We start from the raw sequence: 19,653 nt of genomic DNA, 5'->3' as shown, positions 1-19,653 counted from the left end.
TGCGCTTGAGCCAAGAAGGTTCGATCCGTACCAGTTTTGTCATACAAATATTCATGCACAATAGCGGTAACAAGAAAAGGATGTATGTAAATTTACGAATGTTGAATGCTGAATACATGTATTGAATATTGAAGGTCTATTTCTGTTAAAGCCAGATAAAGCTCACACAGGATATGTGCACCTTCCATTTTTTTTCAATGATTCTTTCAAAAGTTTCTTTTTTATTATTTAAACAGCAAATATTTATTAAGATTTCCAATATATATATCTCATTTCTAGTCCCCCCACCACTATTCAATGGCAACCGTGACAGGATGGCGCCGAGAGGAATGTGAACAGACCTTTCAATTCTCGAAGAAAAAAAATTTTTTACATAAATTATCCACTTCAGCTGAAAATACAAAATTCATAACAAATATAAAAAATTCACTAAAATACATAGAAACACAAATAGGTAAAATAGAGTGCGTAAATAAATTTAAATGTCTTGGAGAAACTATACAACAGAATGGACTAGAAAAATCTGCAATAGGTGTAAGAATTAGCAAAATGGAAAGAGCATATGGTTTGACCAAAAATATTTACAACAAGAAATGTATATATAGAAAAACAAAACTAAAACACTACACCACAGTGGTACAACCAGAATGTTTATATGGATCTGAATGCCTAACGATGAACTACAAGATGGACAAACTGAAGGTGCTGGAAAGAAGGATTATCAGAAAAATAATGGGTGGAATGGAAACTACATAAGAAGTAATGAGGAGATCTACAAAAATATAGAGAAAATATCTGAAGTAATGGCCAAATGAAGATTAACCTTTCTTGGACATCTCTACCGAATGGATGGAAATAGACTAGCAAAACAAATACTGCTATATTTCTGGAAGAAGAAATCGACAACAGCATGGATTACAGAAGTAACAAAAGATCTTGAAAGAAACAACATCAAAGAATCAGATAAAGCAGAAAGAAACCGTTTTAAAAACAAAATACTAAATTTGAAAGGCTTTCGAAGCAGAAGAAATAAAGAATCCTGAACAACATGGGCAGATGAAAGGAAGAGACTTCATGGGGAGAAAATAAGGGAAACCTGAATAAGAAACAACAACAAAGGAAGAAGAGGAACTGAAGTTGTTAACGTGATCGTAGTTGGTCAATGCGACTGTAAAAAAAAAAAAAAAAAGAAAATTTATCGTTACAAAGAACTAATGAGGCCTTTGTTGCATTTTTACATGTCCGTGAGTTTGAAACTATTAACAACTTGAAGGAGCAAATTAAAATTAAATTCTGCTTACGAACAAGATGTGCTGGAAATGCAAATTTCAGCGGTTAAAGTAGGAAGTTGCTACGCTGTATGCTTATATGGCCGCGCTTGGCGCCGTCTCTCTCGCAGTAGGTAATCCTTATTCCTTCCAATTAATATCCTTCACGGAAAGTACATTTCTATTGAAAAGCCGACGATATGTGTAAGGTCAACATTATTTGACGAACACCGATTCAAACAAAATTTCATATTTAAAATTCGTTTACTTTCATAATTGGCAACTGTAGAAAATTCATTACAAAATGCAATATGCCGAGACGGCGGAAATTCGAGCTTGGCAACAGTTGAAGGTCACGCGCCAACTCGTGAACTGGCCGATGGCTACCAAACAACCAGGTTGGCGTCCCATTATTAAAAAAATGATGATACCGGTAATATAACTAGTCATGATGCCGCTCCTATGACGCTCTATGAGACAATTTCTCAGGTCTCACCGGGAAACATTTTCTCAAATAGTGAATATGAAGTGCGCAACAGCGAAAATTCCTTTGATTATCTGCTCACGACGTTGTGGACGCAAGCACAGGAAGCAGTTCACAAAAGTAATGCAAATGCCAGCGAGACACACACTCTGACACAGCTAATGCAACTAATAACACAACAGTTTGCACAGAAAAACCAGGCGTTCAACGATTTCAAGAGTAGTATTAGTGACCAGTTGATAGAGGTGGGCAAAAATATACTCACTGAATTATCTGACCAATTATCCGGTAAGTTCACAGAGCTCGGTAAACAACCAAAACAAGAAATAATTACCGACATGTGCTGCAATATAAATATGTTAACGGAAAAGGTAAGATCCGCATATTGTAATGGGGAACAACTTGCAGGTGAGTTGCAAAACCTCAGTAACGCATTCTGTCAAGTTGAGGACACGCAATCCCATGTGGATGCGTCGGTAAAAAAATGTGACGAACGTAGTCAGCGAGCTGCAAGACGTATGCAAAAACCTAACTACAGAAATACAAAAGTTGAGTCTAAGAGTAGATCATATTAGAGTCAGAATTTGCTAAAAACAGAGAGGTATGCTATGTGTAGATGTAAAGGAAATAACTGAAAGAGCTGTAGCCGGGATGCTGGAGAAGGGCAGCACCCTTGCTGGAAAGGTAGCGCCTGAGTGCAAAACCTGTGTAGGCACTGCAAAATTTGTAAACTTGTGGTAAGATCTTATGGGACCAAACTGCTTAGGTCGTGGCTCCGCAAGCTTACACACTTAACTGACTTACTTACGCTACAGACAGCACACTCACCGACGCCCGAGGGAAGATTCGAACCACTGACGGGGGGAGCCCCGTGAGGACCGTGACAAGGCGCTCCAGACCGCATGGCTACCCCGCGCGGCCCTTATGTGAATACTGTAGAGCTATTTAGAGCTCTAAAAGAGAAGGAAAGCCAACTTCTTGCTAAAAGAGACTCGGGTTACACGAAGCAGAGGAAAGGTTGCGAGGCAGTGTTGCTAAAACTACAGACATTCCAAAAGCAGCATATGACAGAATACAAACCTATGCTCTTAGATACCTTCACTGGCTACCAACAATTCAGGATTGGCCCTTAGAAGGGAAGTAGCTAAGGTTGCACAATTCAACAACACTTGCTGGCAGCTGCATCTGTCGAGCAAGCGCAGTTAGCGTGGATACGCCACAAGCGAACATAAACCCGACTGTCACTGACAGCGCGGCGTGTTTGTCAACATTACTTGCAGATGAGGGATTACTTTCGCATCGACCATTCCCGATGTTTGATTATGAATGGAGAAGAACACACCCTGTGGTCTTTATCACAACATTTCGAAATTTTTTACCTCGTACCTTGACCGAAGCGCAGAAAATTAGAATTGTTGCTGAATACACACAGAGTGACGTTCTGCTGTGAGTTACGAACATATCGGAACGTTATGAATAGAACGAGACGGCATCTCTGGATAATTATTGGTTTGAGGCCGTACAAGAGAGGCTCAGACGTGAAGTATTCAACGCAGCTCCGTTCAATAACAAGTATGGAAGCTCACGAGGATATTTTCAAAAATATTTGAATAAAACCAGGCCTGGACGAAACCGGTATCTCAAGCAGACGTCCTGAAAATTTTAAGGAGTCGTCTTCCTGCCCACGTTAGAGAAAAACTCATCAACATTCCGGAACACGAGACCGAATAGTTTCGCCCGCACCTCGTAGTCGTGCGGTAGCGTTCTCGCTTCCCACGCCCGGGTTCCCGGGTTCGATTCCCGGCGGGGTCAGGGATTTTCTCTGCCTCGTGATGGCTGGGTGTTGTGTGATGTCCTTAGGTTAGTAAGGTTTAAGTAGTTCTGCGTTCTAGGGGACTGATGACCATAGAATGTTAAGTCCCATAGTGCTCCAAGCCATTTGAACCGAATACTTTCTATCTGTATTGGACTTAATAGATTTCATAAACGAAGAGAGATCAGTACAAGTCATGCCTGTTAATACACCGATAGCGCCACAGAGATTTACGGACCAATATGTAAATAACGGATTCGTTTTACAAAACGGGTGGCAATCTAACACCACAGAGATGATGTAACATAATGGTAGCGATAATCACAACGGCAATGGAGAAAGCCCTAAATTTAAAGGCCAATATAAGATAAATGGGCAAAAATTTAGCAAAAACAGCTACAAAGGGTGAGTAGTGTACGGACAGGCTGTACAATATGTACAGACACCGGCAACGGTCAGCCGATCGTTGGCAAACGCAAAACAATACCAGACAACCAAATAACCCACAGACAGCGGAATGCCGCCAGAAAAGTAACGCAAATATGGTGAATAACGCTCAGAGGCAAAGAGAATTTCGGTCGAGAGCCTCACAGGATACTAAGTGGTGTAATCAAACACCAACACTCCACACAGTGGAAGCTACGCCCAACCCTGAGGCCGAGCCATCGCGACGCCAGGAAACTTGAATCGGTCGCGGTAGGCCCCCGTTCCGTGACCTTGGAGGAGAGTGGGGCACATGTTTGATCGACACTTGCTTTATAAGGTTACTTTGAGTGAAGGGGTTTAGGGTAGCATGTACAGCACAAAGAACAGAGCGTGCTTGCCCTAGCTGCCAACAGCACATGTCACTGTGTCTGCCTGTGATCTGAGTAGCCCATCACTGTGTCTGTGACTGGAATGACACCTGCAGCTGCCACAGCTAATGTTCGTCTTTCTTCAACCACTTGATGAGCAAACGTAAATAACAGCTTGTTGTATACATGAAGTTTAATAGAAATGACGACTGCAAATAGGACAAAAATAATTCATGAACCTATGAAAATCTTGGCTATTGCCGGATTTTTGGAGGCAAACTTACCTGCTGACATACTCAGTTTAGTACGGTGATTTGATGAAACTCTTATGAGAATTTAACGAAAGCATCGTGAGCCATCAGAAAATGCTATTGCTAATTTCAGTGTCTGTGTTTAAGAGTCTACTATGCAATGTCCTTCAGAAATGCATGCACGTCTGAAGGAACGCATGCTACTGCCATCTACAGCAGGAAACATATTCACAATCACGAATATGATGACACTCCAACTGTACACTTTACTGTGGACGTATGAAACTTGATATCAGACCTGGACTGGAATCAGAACTTCCCATTGTACATGAGTGGTCGCCGCAACCACCTCGTCTATGCGAGCGTGTTTCAGTGACCGACCCAAAACTCGTCACATCGCTGTGAGTTCCCATGTCTCGCTGTAGAACAGTCACTGTAACACTCACACAGGAAGAAACACACTTACTGTTGTCGCGGTCTTTGCCTGGGCATGTAAATACTACTTACAGTGCCTGTGTTTAAAAACCTTCCGTAGGATGTCAGGAGAAAGAAAACTGGCATTCTACGGATTGGAGCGTGGAATGTCAGATCCCTTAATTGGGCAGGTAGGTTAGAAAATTTAATAAGGGAAATGGATAGGTTAAAGTTAGATACAGTGGGAATTAGTGAAGTTCGGTGGCAGGAGGAACAAGACTTTTGGTTAGGTGACTACAGGGTTATAAACACAAAATCAAATAGGGGTAATACAGGAGTAGGTTTAATAATGAATAGGAAAATAGGAATGCGGGTAAGCTACTATAATCAGCATAGTGAACGCATTATTGTGGCCAAGATAGATACGAAGCCCACACCTACTACAGTAGTACAAGTTTATATGCCAACTAGCTCTGCAGATAACGAAGACATTGAAGAAATGTATGATCAAATAAAAGAAATTATTCAGATAGTGAAGGGAGATGAAAATTGAATAGTCATGGGTGACTGGAATTCGGTAGAAAGAAAAGGGAGAGAAGGAAACGTAGTAGGTGAATATGGACTGGGGCAAAGAAATGAAAGAGGAAGCCGCCTGGTAGAATTTTGCACAGAGCACAACTTAATCATAGGTAACACTTGGTTCAAGAACCATAAAAGAAGGCTGTATACATGGAAGAAGCCTGGAGATACTAACAGGTTTCAGATAGATTATATAATGGTAAGACAGAGATTTAGGAACCAGGTTTTAAATTGTAAGACATTTCCAGGGGCAGATGTGGACTCTGACCACAATCTATTGGTTATGACTTGTAGATTAAAACTGAAGAAACTGCAAAAAGGTGGAAATTTACGGAGATGGGACCTGGATAAACTGAAAGAACCAGAGGGTGTACAGAGTTTCAGGGAGAGCATAAGGGAGCAATTGACAGGAATTGGTGAAAGAAATACAGTAGAAGATGAATGGGCGGCTTTGAGGGTTGAAGTAGTGAAGGCAGCAGAGGATCAAGTAGCTAAAAAGACGAGGGCTAGTAGAAATCCTTGGGTAACAGAAGAAATATTGAATTTTATTGATGAAAGGAGAAAATATAAAAATGCAGTAAATGAAGCAGGCAAAAAGGAATACAGACGTCTCAAAAATGAGATCGACAGGAAGTGCAAAATGGCTAAGCAGGGATGGCTAGAGGACAAATGTAAGGATGCAGAGGCATATCTCACAAGGGGTAAGATAGATACTGCCTACAGGAAAATTAAAGAGACCTTTGGAGATAAGAGAACCACTTGTATGAACATCAAGAGCTCAGATGGAAACCCAGTTCTAAGCAAAGAAGGAAAAGCAGAAAAGTTGAAGGAGTATATATAGGGTCTATATAAGGGCGATGTACTTGAGGACAATATTATGGAAATGGAAGAGGATGTAGATGAAGATGAAATGGGAGATAGGATACTGCGTGAAGAGTTTGACACAGCACTGAAAGACCTGAGTCGAAGCAAGGCCCCCGGAGTAGACAACATTCCATTAGAACTACTGACGGCCTTGGGAGAGCCAGTTCTGCCAAAACTCTACCATCTGGTGAGCAATATGTATGAAACAGGTGAAATACCCTCAGACTTCAAGAAGAATATAATAATTCCAATCCCAAAGAAAGCAGGTGTTGATAGACGTGAAAATTACCGAACTGTCAGTTTAATAAGTCACAGCTGCAAAATACTAACGCGAATTATTTACAGAGGAATGGAAAAACTAGTAGAATCCGACCTCGGGGAAGATCAGTTTGGATTCCGTAGAAATGCTGGAACACGTGAGGCAATACTGACCCTACGACTTATATTAGAAGCTAGATTAAGGAAGGGCAAACCTATGTTTCTAGCATTTGTAGACTTAGAGAAAGCTTTTGACAATGATGACTGGAATACTCTCTTTCAAACTCTGAAGGTGGCAGCGGTAAAATACAGGGAGCAAAAGGCTATTTACAATTTGTACAGAAACCAGATGGCAGTTATAAGAGTAGAGGGGCATGAAAGGGAAGCAGTGGTTGGGAAAGGAGTGAGACAGGGTTGTAGCCTCTCCCGATGTTATTGAATCTGTATATTGAGCAAGCAGTGAAGAAAACAAAAGAAAAGTTCGGAGTAGGTATTAAAATCCATGGAGAAGAAATAAAAACTTTGAGGTTCGCCGATGACACTGTAATTCTGTCAGAGACAGCAAAGGACTTGGAAGAGCAGTTGAACGGAATGGATAGTGTCTTGAAAGGAGGATATAAGATGAACATCAACAAAAGCAAAACGAGGATAATGGGATGTAGTCGAATTAAGTCGGGTGATGCTGAGGGAATTAGATTAGGAAATGAGACACTTTAAGTAGTAAAGGAGTTTTGCCATATGGGGAGCAAAATAACTGATGATCGTCGAAGTAGAGAGGATATAAAATGTAGACTGGCAATGGCAAGGAAAGCGTTTCTGAAGAAGAGAAATTTGTTAACATCGAATATAGATTTATGTATGAGGAAGTCGTTTCTGAAAGTATTTGTATGGAGTGTAGCCATGTATGGAAGTGAAACATGGACGATAAATAGTTTGGACAAGAAGAGAATAGAAGCTTTCGAAATGTGGTGCTACAGAAGAATGCTGAAGATTAGATGAGGAGGTACTGAATAGGATTGGGGAGAAGAGAAGTTTGTGGCACAATTTGACCAGAAGAAGGGATCGGTTGGTAGGACATGTTCTGAGGCATCAAGATATCACCAATTTAGTATTGGAGGGCAGCGTGGAGGGTTAAAGTTGTAGAGGGAGACCAAGAGATGACTACACTACGCGGATTCAGAAGGATGTAGGTTGCGGTAGGTACTGGGAGATGGAGGAGGTTGCACAGGATAGAGTAGCATGGAGAGCTGCATCAAACCAGTTTCAGGACTGAAGACCACAACAACAACAGGATGTCCTTCAGACAAGGATTCATGTCTGAAGGAACAGACGAAATGTGTTCAAGTTGAAAATATGAAGACATTCCAGCTCTATAATTTATTGGTGACGTATGAAAATTTGTGCCAGACTGGGACCCCGACATGGATGTCCCACTTTATGCGAGCAGTCGCCTTAACAACCTCTGCTATTCGAGCATACTTCCAGGTTGCGGGTTCGAGTCTCAGCCTGGAAGAAGTTTTACTATGACGCAAATGTACAGGATGAATCGCCTAAAACATCGACTGAAAAAAATGGCGGATATTGGAAGTGCTATTCATGTGCTGCTCTCATTCAGTGAATTGGAATTGCGGGACTCGTATTGTTAGCCAAACAAAAGATTGTATTTGTAACTAGGAAGTGTATTATTAGTGAAAAATTACACTTTTCGAAATAGAACAACTCCTATTGACATTAACAAATTAAAAGGAGGACAAATCAAATGTCAGTGGTGTTTGTTGAGGATTATGGTGCGAGTCGTTTTCGAGATACAATATTCTGAAATGTTTCGATATTGACATTTATTTGTGATATGCAACCTGCTTCGCTGCTAGGTACAATGTTGTTAAGTTGGCTTACAGAGTGTTTGTATGTACCTTGAGTGCATTATGACTTGCTATTCAGGTAGTGTCTGAGAATCCAAGCAGTAGGTTGTTAGTTAATAATGGGATATACTAATAAAGAAAATGCCAGCACCAGTATGACGTATGGAGAGTGTAGGAAGAATGCATTTCTCTCTCGTACAGTGTATGTGGAGAGATATTCCAATAAACATCATCCACCTCAGCAATTAGAGCCAAGGGCTTGCCTCAGTGGTAAAACCGGTTCTGGTCAGATGACCGAAGACAAATGCTATCGGGCTGGGCTAGCACATGGATGGGTGACCATGCAGTCTGCCGAAAGCTGTTGGCAAGTGGGGTGCACTCAACCCTTGTGTGGCAAACTCAGGAGTTACTTGATTGATAAGTAGAGGCTCCAGTCTGGGAAAGTGACATACGGCCAGGGAGAGTGGTATGCTGACCACATACCTCTCCATATCCGGATCCAGTAACGCCTGTGGGATGAGGATGACACGGCGGCCGGTCGGTACCGTTGGGCTTTCGTGGCCTGTTCGAAAGGAATTTAATTTGCATCTTTGCAATTATTTATCAACCTCTAAGGCCATTAACCCGAAAGACGTAATGTAACACACAGAAAACGTAACAGAAAGAAAACAGGCGACGACAGTTGATGTTGCAGCTCATCCGCACGTTAGCTCCCGTGTAATCGCATGAGGACGTGGCACGAGTCAGCCAATTGTCGTACGTATTGCCCCTCGACATATGTTGCATCACCATCACATCTCTCTCTCCATCAAGAACTGCATAGAAACGATTATGACAAACGTGTTAACTTCTATACATGGGCATTAAGACAGAATACTCCAAGTGTATCATGTGTCTTGTTCAGTGATGAAGCCACAGTTAATAAACATGGCCAAGTCAAGTAAATCATTGACAAATACCCTGTTGGTCTGTTGACAACCGCTGTCGGCTTCGTCAGATGGAACGTCAGCGTCCATGGAGCGTCAAAATAGAGTGGGATAGTAAACTGCCTGTTCACAGGTCCGTCTTTCATATACGCCTATCTGAACGCGAACATGTATCACAGCTGCCATCATCCATGGATGCTCTGCTGTTCCTCTGCAGACTAGGAGGAACCTGTGGTACCAACATGATGGCTGATCAACCAATAGCGCACGAAGTACTGCAGTATATCTTCACGAATTCTTTCCAAATTGCCGGTTTGGATGCTGAGGGCCTGTAACTTGGCTGCCCCATTCTAAAGATTTTAAGCCTGTAGACATTTTTCTCTGTGGAATTCAGAAAGTCTCTGTCTACAGGGAAATACAGACTACAGTCGATGATATGCAGCGATGCATTACTGCAACCTCTACGCTGGAATGCTAGCATGTGTGCAGCGGTCGTTGGAACTAGACTGGAATTATGTTGCCGTTACTGGTGGTGCTTTCGAAAACAACCTGTGATTGTCAAGTGCCTCGCTGCTGGCCAGAATCCACATAACTAATGTAAGCACTTCTGCTTTTCTCTGTTGTGTGCTACCACAGACCTTCTGATCGGCAGATTGAGAAATAAGAATTAGTAAACGAAATTAAAAAGGTGATTTATTCCAGGTTCAGAGACAAATAAGGCATTGGGAGAACTTGAAAACAACACAGCATGCGGTGTAGATGACATTCCGGCGGAAATCTTGTAGAGTTTACAAGAAACGGGAAAAATGAGTTGACCTCTCTTTGCAACTATATCTACGACAAAGGCGAATGGGCAGAAGACTTTCTCCTAAGTATAACAGTCCCAATCCCAAAGACTAATTATCCTAAAAAGTGTGAAGACCACAGCATAATCAGCCTCATATCGCAAGTAGCAAAAGTAGTTCTTCGGATTCTGAATAAGAGGCTATATGAAACTATGCAAGAAACACTTGGTGAAGAACACTATGGTTTCATAAGGGGAAAGGTGAAAACGAGATGCCGTTGGACTTCTAAGAACCGTACAAAGAAAGATACACAGAAAAGAGCAAAGACGTGTATGCTGTCTTCGTAGACCTCAAAAAGGCCTTTGATAGAATGCAGTTGGATAAGCTGTTAAATATTTATAAAAAGAAGGGAGTAAAGGGGAAGGTGAGAAGACTGATCACAAATCTGTACCTGAATCAGAAAGCTCGGGTACGAATAGGTACGAATAGGTAATGGGATATCTGAAGACAACAGGATTGAGAGACGTGTTATACAGGGCTGTTGTCTCTCGCCGATCCTATTTAACATCTGTCTGGAGGAAGTACTGGAAAGATGTTTGGATGGGACCAGAGACGTCAGGATAGGTGGACAAAAAAATTGAATGTGTAAGGTGGCATGGCGACCTTCACAAAAATCAAGAGACGCTGACTCAAATGCTAAATGACCTGAATGATGTCTTTGTAGCATATGGTACGATAATTAATAAAAAGTAAACCAAAAGCATGGCCACAAGCCTAAAGAAAAGAAAAGTGAAAATTAATTTGGAGTCAGATATCGGAACAGGTAAGAGCATTCAAGTATTTGAGAAGTTGGATTAAAGGAGATATGGATTGCCAACAAGGTATCAAAGCGAGAATGGCTCTGGCAGAAGAGGAAGTTCAAAAGCAGAGAAGACTCCCAACTAGTTTAAACAAGGAATTAAGGAAGCAACTGGATAAGTGCTTAATATGGAGCGTGGTCTTGTATGGAGTAGAAACGCGGACTTTGATACAGCAGAATAGGAAGAGAATTGAGCTTGTGAAATGTGGATATGGCGTAGAATGAAGATCAGCTGGACTGATAAAGTCAGGAATTTAGATGTACTGAGCAGAGTTGGAGAAGAACAGAGGATGCTGCTAGTGATGAAGAACAGGAAACTAAACTGAATGGGCCACAATCTAAGAAGGGATTGCCTTCTAGTAGAGGCAACTGAGGGTTTTCCTCTGGGAAAGACAGGGAAGGGCAGAATAAGGTTTCAGGCGCCAGATGATGTCAACAGGCCACAACGTGGGTACCAAAGAATGAAGAGATATGCAGCAGACAAAGAAGCATGGACGGCTATGCAGTTAAAACCTGCTGCAAGGCAGACAACCCAATAATGATAAAGATGATGATGTGGGAACTTTTCAAAATACGATATGTCGTAAATAAGTCACATGGAATCCTGGAACAAACAGCATCGACATTTTAATTTACCTTACTTTTAATTGATTAGTGTCACTGAAATTGTTCCTTTTAAGGAATTGTATGTTTTCACCAAAAAAAACCATTCTATGTAATATTACAATCTGTTGATAAGTGAACAACATGAGTCCCTCACTATTAATCAATTTTATGGAAACCGAACACCAATTGTGCTTTCTATTATTACATCATTTGTAAGTCATTTGTAAGTGATTCACCCTATATTGTATACTTGGAATGTCATTGTATTTGCAGTTGTGAATGCATTTCTTGAATATCGTACAGCTGTCGGTCCCAGGAGTGTGTGTTCCTTAGGTATGCATGCATGTATGAAGGATATTCCATAACAGACCGTTAAATAAAGACGTTGGAAAATTTTTACATGTCTAGGGAAAGGCCTTGACAATAATAAGTAAGTCTCTTCCTAAGTGAGAATCACAGCATTTGTGCAAATGTAGGATGTGGACACATGGTTAAGTGCGGCGGTCTGGAAGCGTGCTTGGATGGCCGAAGTGGTTGAGGCGAGCTGCCCCATAAAGTGGCAGACCGAGGCTGGAGCTCCACTGCAACACAAATCCTGTTATGTCGCCAGAGATTCGTCCAGCTGGAGTCTCATCCTCCTTGTAGCTCTAAGTACATTATATACACCATGTGATCAAAATTATCCGGACGCCCTCCAAAAACATACGTTTTTCTCATCACAAGCATTCTGCTGCCACCTACTGCCAAGTACTCCATATCAGCGACCTGAGTAGTCATTAGACATCGTGAGAGAGTAGAATGGGGCGCTCTGCAGAACACACAGACTTCAAACGTGGTAAGGTCATTGGGTGGCAATTGTGTCATACGTCTGTACCCGAGATTTCCACACTCGTAAACATCCCTAGGTCCACTGTTTCCGATGTGATAGTGAAGCGGCAACGTGGAGGGACAGCCGCGCAAGATTAGCCGAGTGGTCTGAGGCGCTGCAGTCGTGGACTGTGTGGCTGGTCCCGACGGAGGTTCGGGTCCTCCGTTGGGCATGGGTGTGTGTGTTTGTCCTTAGGATGATTTAGGTTACGTAGTGTGTAAGCTCAGGGACTGATGACCTTAGCAGTTAAGTCCCATAAGACTTCACACGCATTTGAACGTGAAGGGACACTTACAGCGCAAAAGCGTACACGCCGACCTCGTCTCTTAACAGACAGAGACCGCCGACAGTTGAAGAGGATCGTAATGTGTAATAGGCAGACATCTATCCAGACCGTCACACAGTTATTCCAAACTGCATCAGGATCCATTGTAAGTAATTAGGTGGAAGGTTTGAGAACTTGGATTTCATAAGCCACACATCACGCTGCTAAACGCCAAACCACGACTCGCTTGGAGTAAGGAGCGTAAACGTAGGATGATTGAACAATTGAAGAACGTTGTGTGGTGTGATGAATCACGGTACACAGTGTGGCGACACGATGGCAGGATGTGCCTATGGCGAATGGGCAGTGAACGTCATCTGCCAGTGTGTGTAGCGCCAACATTAGAATTCGGAGGGAGTGCTGTTATCGTGTCGTTGTGTTTTTCATCGAGGGTTCTTGCACCCCTTGTTCCTTTGCATGGCAGTATCACAGCACAGTCGTATATTCATGTCTTAAGCACTTTCGTGTTTCCCACTGTTGAAGAGGGATTCAGGGATGGTGATTGCATCTTTCATCACGATCGAGTACCTGTTCACAATGCAAGAGCTGTGTCAGAGTGGTTAGACAGCACTAACGTCTTTGAAATCGTCTAGCTTGCACAGAGTCCTGACATGAATGCTACAAAACACCTTTGGGATGTTTTGGAACGCCATGAGCTCCGTGAAAAGTGGGCCCCAAGAAACCCTCCAGCAGCTGATTCAAGATATGCCTGCGAGAGTGAAAGCTGTCAAGGCTGAGGATGGGCCAACACCATATTGAATTCCAGCATTACCGATAGCGGGCGCCACGAACTTGTAAGTCATTTTCAGCCAGATTTCTGGATACGTTTCATCACCTAGTGTATACACTCCTGGAAATTGAAATAAGAACATCGTGAATACATTGTCCCAGGAAGGGGATACTTTATTCACAAATTCCTGGGGTCAGATACATCACATGATCACACTGACAGAACCACAGGCACATAGACACAGGCAACAGAGCACACACAATGTCGGCACTAGTACAGTGTATATCCACCTTTCGCAGCAATGCAGGCTGCTATTCTCCCATAGAGACGATTGTAGAAATGCTGGATGTAGTCCTGTGGAACGGCTTGCCATGCCATTTCCACCTGGCACCTCAGTTGGACCAGCGTTCGTGCTGGACGTGCAGACCGCGTGAGACGACGCTTCATCCAGTCCCAAACATGCTCAATGGGGGACAGATCCGGAGATCTTGCTGGCCAGGGTAGTTGACTTACACCTTCTAGAGCACGTTGGGTGGCACGGGATACATACGGACGTGCATTGTCCTGTTGGAACAGCAAGTTCCCTTGCCGGTCTAGGAATGGTAGAACGATGGGTTCGATGACGGTCTGGATGTACCGTGCACTATTCAGTGTCCCCTCGACGATCACCAGAGGTGTACGGCCAGTGTAGGAGATCGCTCCCCACACCATGATGCCGGGTGTTGGCCCTGTGTGCCTCGGTTGTATGCAGTCCTGATTGTGGCGCTCACCTGAACGGCGCCAAACACGCATACGACCATCATTGGCACCAAGGCAGAAGCGACTCTCATCGCTGAAGATGACACGTCTCCATTCGTCCCTCCATTCACGCCTGTCGCGACACCACTGGAGGCGGGCTGCACGATTTTGGGGCGTGAGTGGAAGACGGCCTAACGGTGTGCGGGACCGTAGCCCAGCTTCATGGAGATGGTTGCGAATGGTCCACGCCGATACCCCAGGAGCAACAGTGTCCCTAATTTGCTGGGAAGCGGCGGTGCGGTCTCCTACGGCACTGCGTAGGATCCTACGGTCTTGGCGTGCATCCGTGCGTCGCTGCGGTCCGGTCCCAGGTCGACGGGCACGTGCACCTTCCGCCGACCACTGGCGACAACATCGATGTACTGTGGAGACCTCACGCCCCACGTGTTGAGCAATTCGGCGGTACGTCCACCCGGCCTCCCGCGTGCCCAACATACGCCCTCGCTCAAAGTCCGTCAACTGCACATACGGTTCACATCCACGCTGTCGCGGCATTCCACCAGTGTTAAAGACTGCGATGGAGCTCCGTATGCCACGGCAAACTGGCTGACACTGACGGTGGCGGTGCACAAATGCTGCGCAGCCAGCGCCATTCGACGGCGAACACCGCGGTTCCTGGTGTGTCCGCTGTGCCGTGCGTGTGATCATTGCTTGTACAGCCCTCTCGCAGTGTCCGGAGCAAGTATGGTGGGTCTGACACACCGGTGTCAATGTGTTCTTTTTTCCATTTCCAGGAGTGTACAAGTAAATGGATATCAACAGTAGAGTATTTTACGAAGCAGGCACATCTAATTAAACTTTGTGGTGGACATTGTAGGCTTGTCAGTATGCACACTTAGATCTGTGTAACATGGATGAGCAGCTTGTCTCATGCTTACCTGGTGTCTGTCCTTGTCTCTGCAATCAGGTGAACCAACTCCGCAACAGTTTGTGGATCGTTGACTACAGCCTCAGCCCAGCCCTGCGTCGCTATCACATGGAGCAAGTGGGCCTTTATGAAGGCGACGGCAGCCTGCTTCAGCATGTTAGCGGAATGCCTAATGGCGAGAACACCTGTGGCTGATGCAGTCCCGACAGACAGCTGTGCGGCCACCTGTTGCTCGCAGTGCGCCTTCAGTACCGACAGGCCGTATACGTCGGCGGCGACCAGCAGCTGTGGCGCCATGCTGGGTAGCTGTGGGGGCTGGAGGGTGTAGAGGTAGGCCAGCACCTGGCGCAGCACAGGGCCGTCTGTGTCCGAGAGTGCGAGCTGGCTGCTGCTGCTGGCCTCTAAGGTGAGACGACGGAGCATCCCCGCAAACACAGGACTCCTGGCGGCCAAAATAGCCCTGTGCGCAACGAGCTGCGTATTGTCCCCGGCCAGCAGAGTCAGCACAGCGCCGTCCCCAGTGTCCAACAGGGCTCCCAGATCCACGGCTGTGACCTCCTCAGCCTCATGAACTCGTCCGGCTGTTAGGGCTGCTGGAACACGGTGTAACTGAGCAGACCTTTGTCCTCATACAGTACCTTCTATACTTGTATGGGCCACAATCAAATCTGTGTAGACCTCCAGTTGGGATATGTTTCCAATCACACGCCACTTTCAACGATATGATATACTTTCTGTGTCAGACTGATGCCACTAGCGAATAGATGCAAATCATTAAAAAAACTGTTTCAGTAGGTATGTAATGGAAAATTTTTATTTAAAAAATTATTACACCCACATTTATTAATGTACAAATCTAAAATTTTCCTTGCATAAAACAAAAGAGGAGTGTTTTAGCAGAAAAATGTATTGAAATAAGTAGGAATAGTATTTTGCATTTAATTTCAATTTTGGATTCTTATTGTTTTCTTGTAAAAAGCCATGACTTATGTTCTAACCATGCAATTAATCTGAAATTTGTATTGTAGTGTTCTAAGAAGGTTACAATACCATTGAACCGCAGTTATTAATCTTATGGTACAAATTGTGTCAGTAAGAAAGTTTTTAATCTTGCACATCCAAAATTAAATTTTTCTGCATATAATCAACTAAAAATCCGAATGTATTTGTAGGATCTCGAATTTTTTAGTTCCGGGGGGACAGCAGCACGTTTCGAAGAGTTCACGAAAATTTCAAAGCCTTAGAGCATATACTTTTTGAGAAAACTAATAACGTAAAAATTGTGAAACAGAGAAAAAGATGTTCAAAGATTTTCTTCTCATATTTATAAAGAGGACGTTTCACATAGACCAGTCGTGTATAATTTTTCTAAGGGGACGTTTCATATGTCGACCCTTAGCCGAGGATACCTCACTTTAATCTTCTGATTTTTTCCTTGTAGTTTGTGTAATTAGTGTAGCTTTTGTTTATTGCTGGCGCATAATCATAGAGAGAATTTCCTTTGTAGTTGCAATCTTTCATGGTTGTACAGTAAAATAGTTGTGGCATGCATGTAGTTTTGCACAAACTATTTCGCAGCTGCGCTTGCAATTAACTAGATATTATTTTCAGTGATATGTTAATGTGTTCTCTTATTTTTGCTTTTCAAATTGTGCTTTTTTGTGTTTTCGTGTGAAATATTGTGACAATAATGGCGTGTGAAAAACGTAATACTAGGCTCCAAAGTAAACTGAGAAATGACAGTGAAGACGAAAGCAGTGTGTTAGCGCCACCGAGTAATGAATGAACTAATGTTCAAAGTAGTAATTTGGTAATTGTACATAGGGAAATGGAGCGGGCTGCAAACAATGGTGTAGGCAGTGAAACAATTAGTGAACAGGAAAGCGTTATCGATCGATCAGTCGGCAACAGCTCGCCTCAGCATTCCGAAATGACAGGACACAATATTGCAAATACTGTAGATTCAGGTTTTGCGTCCTCACCGTTTTCTCAAATAAGTCAAGACACATTTTCTGTTTTTCAAACTGCGAATATTGCCGGTGCAAATGCATTGCCGAATAGGACTAAGGAACATGTTTCAGACACCAGTGCATTGTTATTACAATTAATGCAACAAATGGGACAAAAGCTGCAAAAGTTAGACACAATGGAAAAAAAATCAGAGACAAACACAGCAACAGTTGGACACAATGGAACATAATCTTCAAAAGTTAGACACAATGGAACAAAATCAGTGACAAGCACAGCAACAGTTGGACACAATGGAACATAATCTTCGGAAGTTAGACACCACACTTGAACAAACACGTGAAGATTTAACTACTGAGTTACATAACATTGAATCGAAATGTCAAAAAATCTGTAATGACGTAAAAACACAAATTTGTGAGCATTTTCAACCTATTTTTTCGCGGCATGAAAACTCATTACAGAATCACGAAGCAGCCATAAAAGAATTGCAAACTGTTGTTCGTGAAAATCACGACACCTTGCAAGCTAAAATGGACGCAGTTGCATCCACCGATTCGGTTACGCAACTTGCAAGAACTCAGGAAAACTTAAGGGACACAGTAGATTCGATTTCAACACAAATGGACACTCTGAAACTTGGTTCAGAAAAACACACTGAGGAAATGTGTTCACTATCGGCGAAAGTAGCCGAACTTTCGGATCAGTTCCCTAATTTATCTACGAAGGTAGATGATAATCTGAATGACACAAAACCGGTAGTCTTTAATGACACAGAAGAGTTCGAACAAATTAGGAAATTCAAACAAAATCAAAATCAAATTAATACGCAACACCAAAGAGAAATCCGGGAAGTACAAGATCAGTTGACACAGGTAATACAAGAATTACGTATTTCAGAGGACACTCGCACTCCAATACGGGAAGAGGGACATAAAAATACGGAACTGCCAGAAAATAACAACACAGGGCACTTAGGAGAGTATGAAAGAAATTGGCAAAGTACACCTAATTTTGAGATGGAACCGCCGAAACGACGTAACAATGACCGACATGCGTCCCGCCGACACGATGATTTTGATTATAAGCTGTTCATTACTACACGTAAATTCAAAACATTTAGGAATTCTGGCAACGACATTCATCCACAAGCGTGGCTTCATCAATTCTCTCATTGTTTTCCCCCCAACTGGTCATTAGAGCACAGATTAGAATTTATGTGTGGCTACTTAGAGAATGGACCAGCTGTAAGAATGCGATCGGTCATTCACGATTGCCACAGTGAAGGAGAATTTTATCATGCCTTCCTCTCAGCATATTGGTCTCAAGCTACACAAGACCGAGTAAAACATGGCATCATAATGATGAAACATTTCGAACAATCTGAGTTTTCCAGTCTTGTGAAATATTTTGAAGACATGTTACATAAGAATCAATATCTTTCAAACCCATACAGCCCCACAGAACTCATCTACATATGCTTAATGAAATTGCCTGAACATTTACGACATATTATTTTGGCAGAGCGTTGCAAAGATGACATTGAAGCTTTTCAGGGGCTCTTACAAGAATTAGAAATTGACACAGACAGTCGCGGGATGCGAAAACAGGAAAACAATCACTACAAGTCACATCCGTCGCAATTCCGCGATGAAAGAAATAACAACTGGACACGACAAGGCTATTCTCACAACACAAATCGTGACCAAAACAGACACCACCCGTATGACAACCACTGGCAGAATAATAGTTACAGAGAAAGATCGTATTTCCGTAGTAATGAACATGACGGAGACAATCATAGAAACAGACAATATGGCAACCAGAACTATTATTATCACAGGAGACAGAATAACTTCAGACGCAAGGGTCCACCGCGCAGTGATAATTCAGGGATAAATTCTCCACCACATGACCGACAAACAAGAAAATACAGGAACTACCGACATGACGACAGACGATATAATCATAATGACAGACCGGAAATCCATCAGAATTGGCGAGCTTCAAACAGGGTAGGGACCTCTGGACTAGGTGAATTTGTAGAAGTTAGGCCTCCTAATCCCAATAACGGCGCGCGCCAACAAAGAAACAGACAATGACTCGCACCGCAGGCAGCCGCGTGCTCCGGCTGGCTCAGAGAAAAATAACATAGACGCTAACCTTGAGAAAAATTTCAGTATTCTTTACCGACGTATACCGCATGATAATTGCGTTCGAGTTAACTCTGAGCACCAGGAAGAGTAAAGGTTTACACCACATTTCACATGTAAAACCGTTTATTGAAATATAATCTGCTTTTTAACTTTGTCTTTGCTACAAAACGTTTCGCT

The 19,653-nt window shown here is 43.0% G+C and overlaps 1 protein-coding gene across 1 annotated transcript in view; it reads right to left on the bottom strand.

Moving 5' to 3' along the window:
• LOC126295040 (E3 ubiquitin-protein ligase MIB1-like) overlaps positions 1 to 19,653 on the bottom strand; it is a 62,674-nt gene that overhangs the window by 14,277 nt on the left and 28,744 nt on the right. The window contains exon 3 of the mRNA XM_049987290.1: positions 15,363 to 15,945. Coding sequence (XP_049843247.1) covers positions 15,363 to 15,945 — 583 coding nt within the window. The remainder of the gene's footprint in view (positions 1 to 15,362; positions 15,946 to 19,653) is intronic.

This window comes from Schistocerca gregaria, chromosome 11 (assembly GCF_023897955.1).
Source record: "Schistocerca gregaria isolate iqSchGreg1 chromosome 11, iqSchGreg1.2, whole genome shotgun sequence".
NCBI lineage: Eukaryota > Metazoa > Arthropoda > Insecta > Orthoptera > Acrididae > Schistocerca > Schistocerca gregaria.
This window is presented reverse-complemented; position numbering and strand designations above follow the sequence as displayed.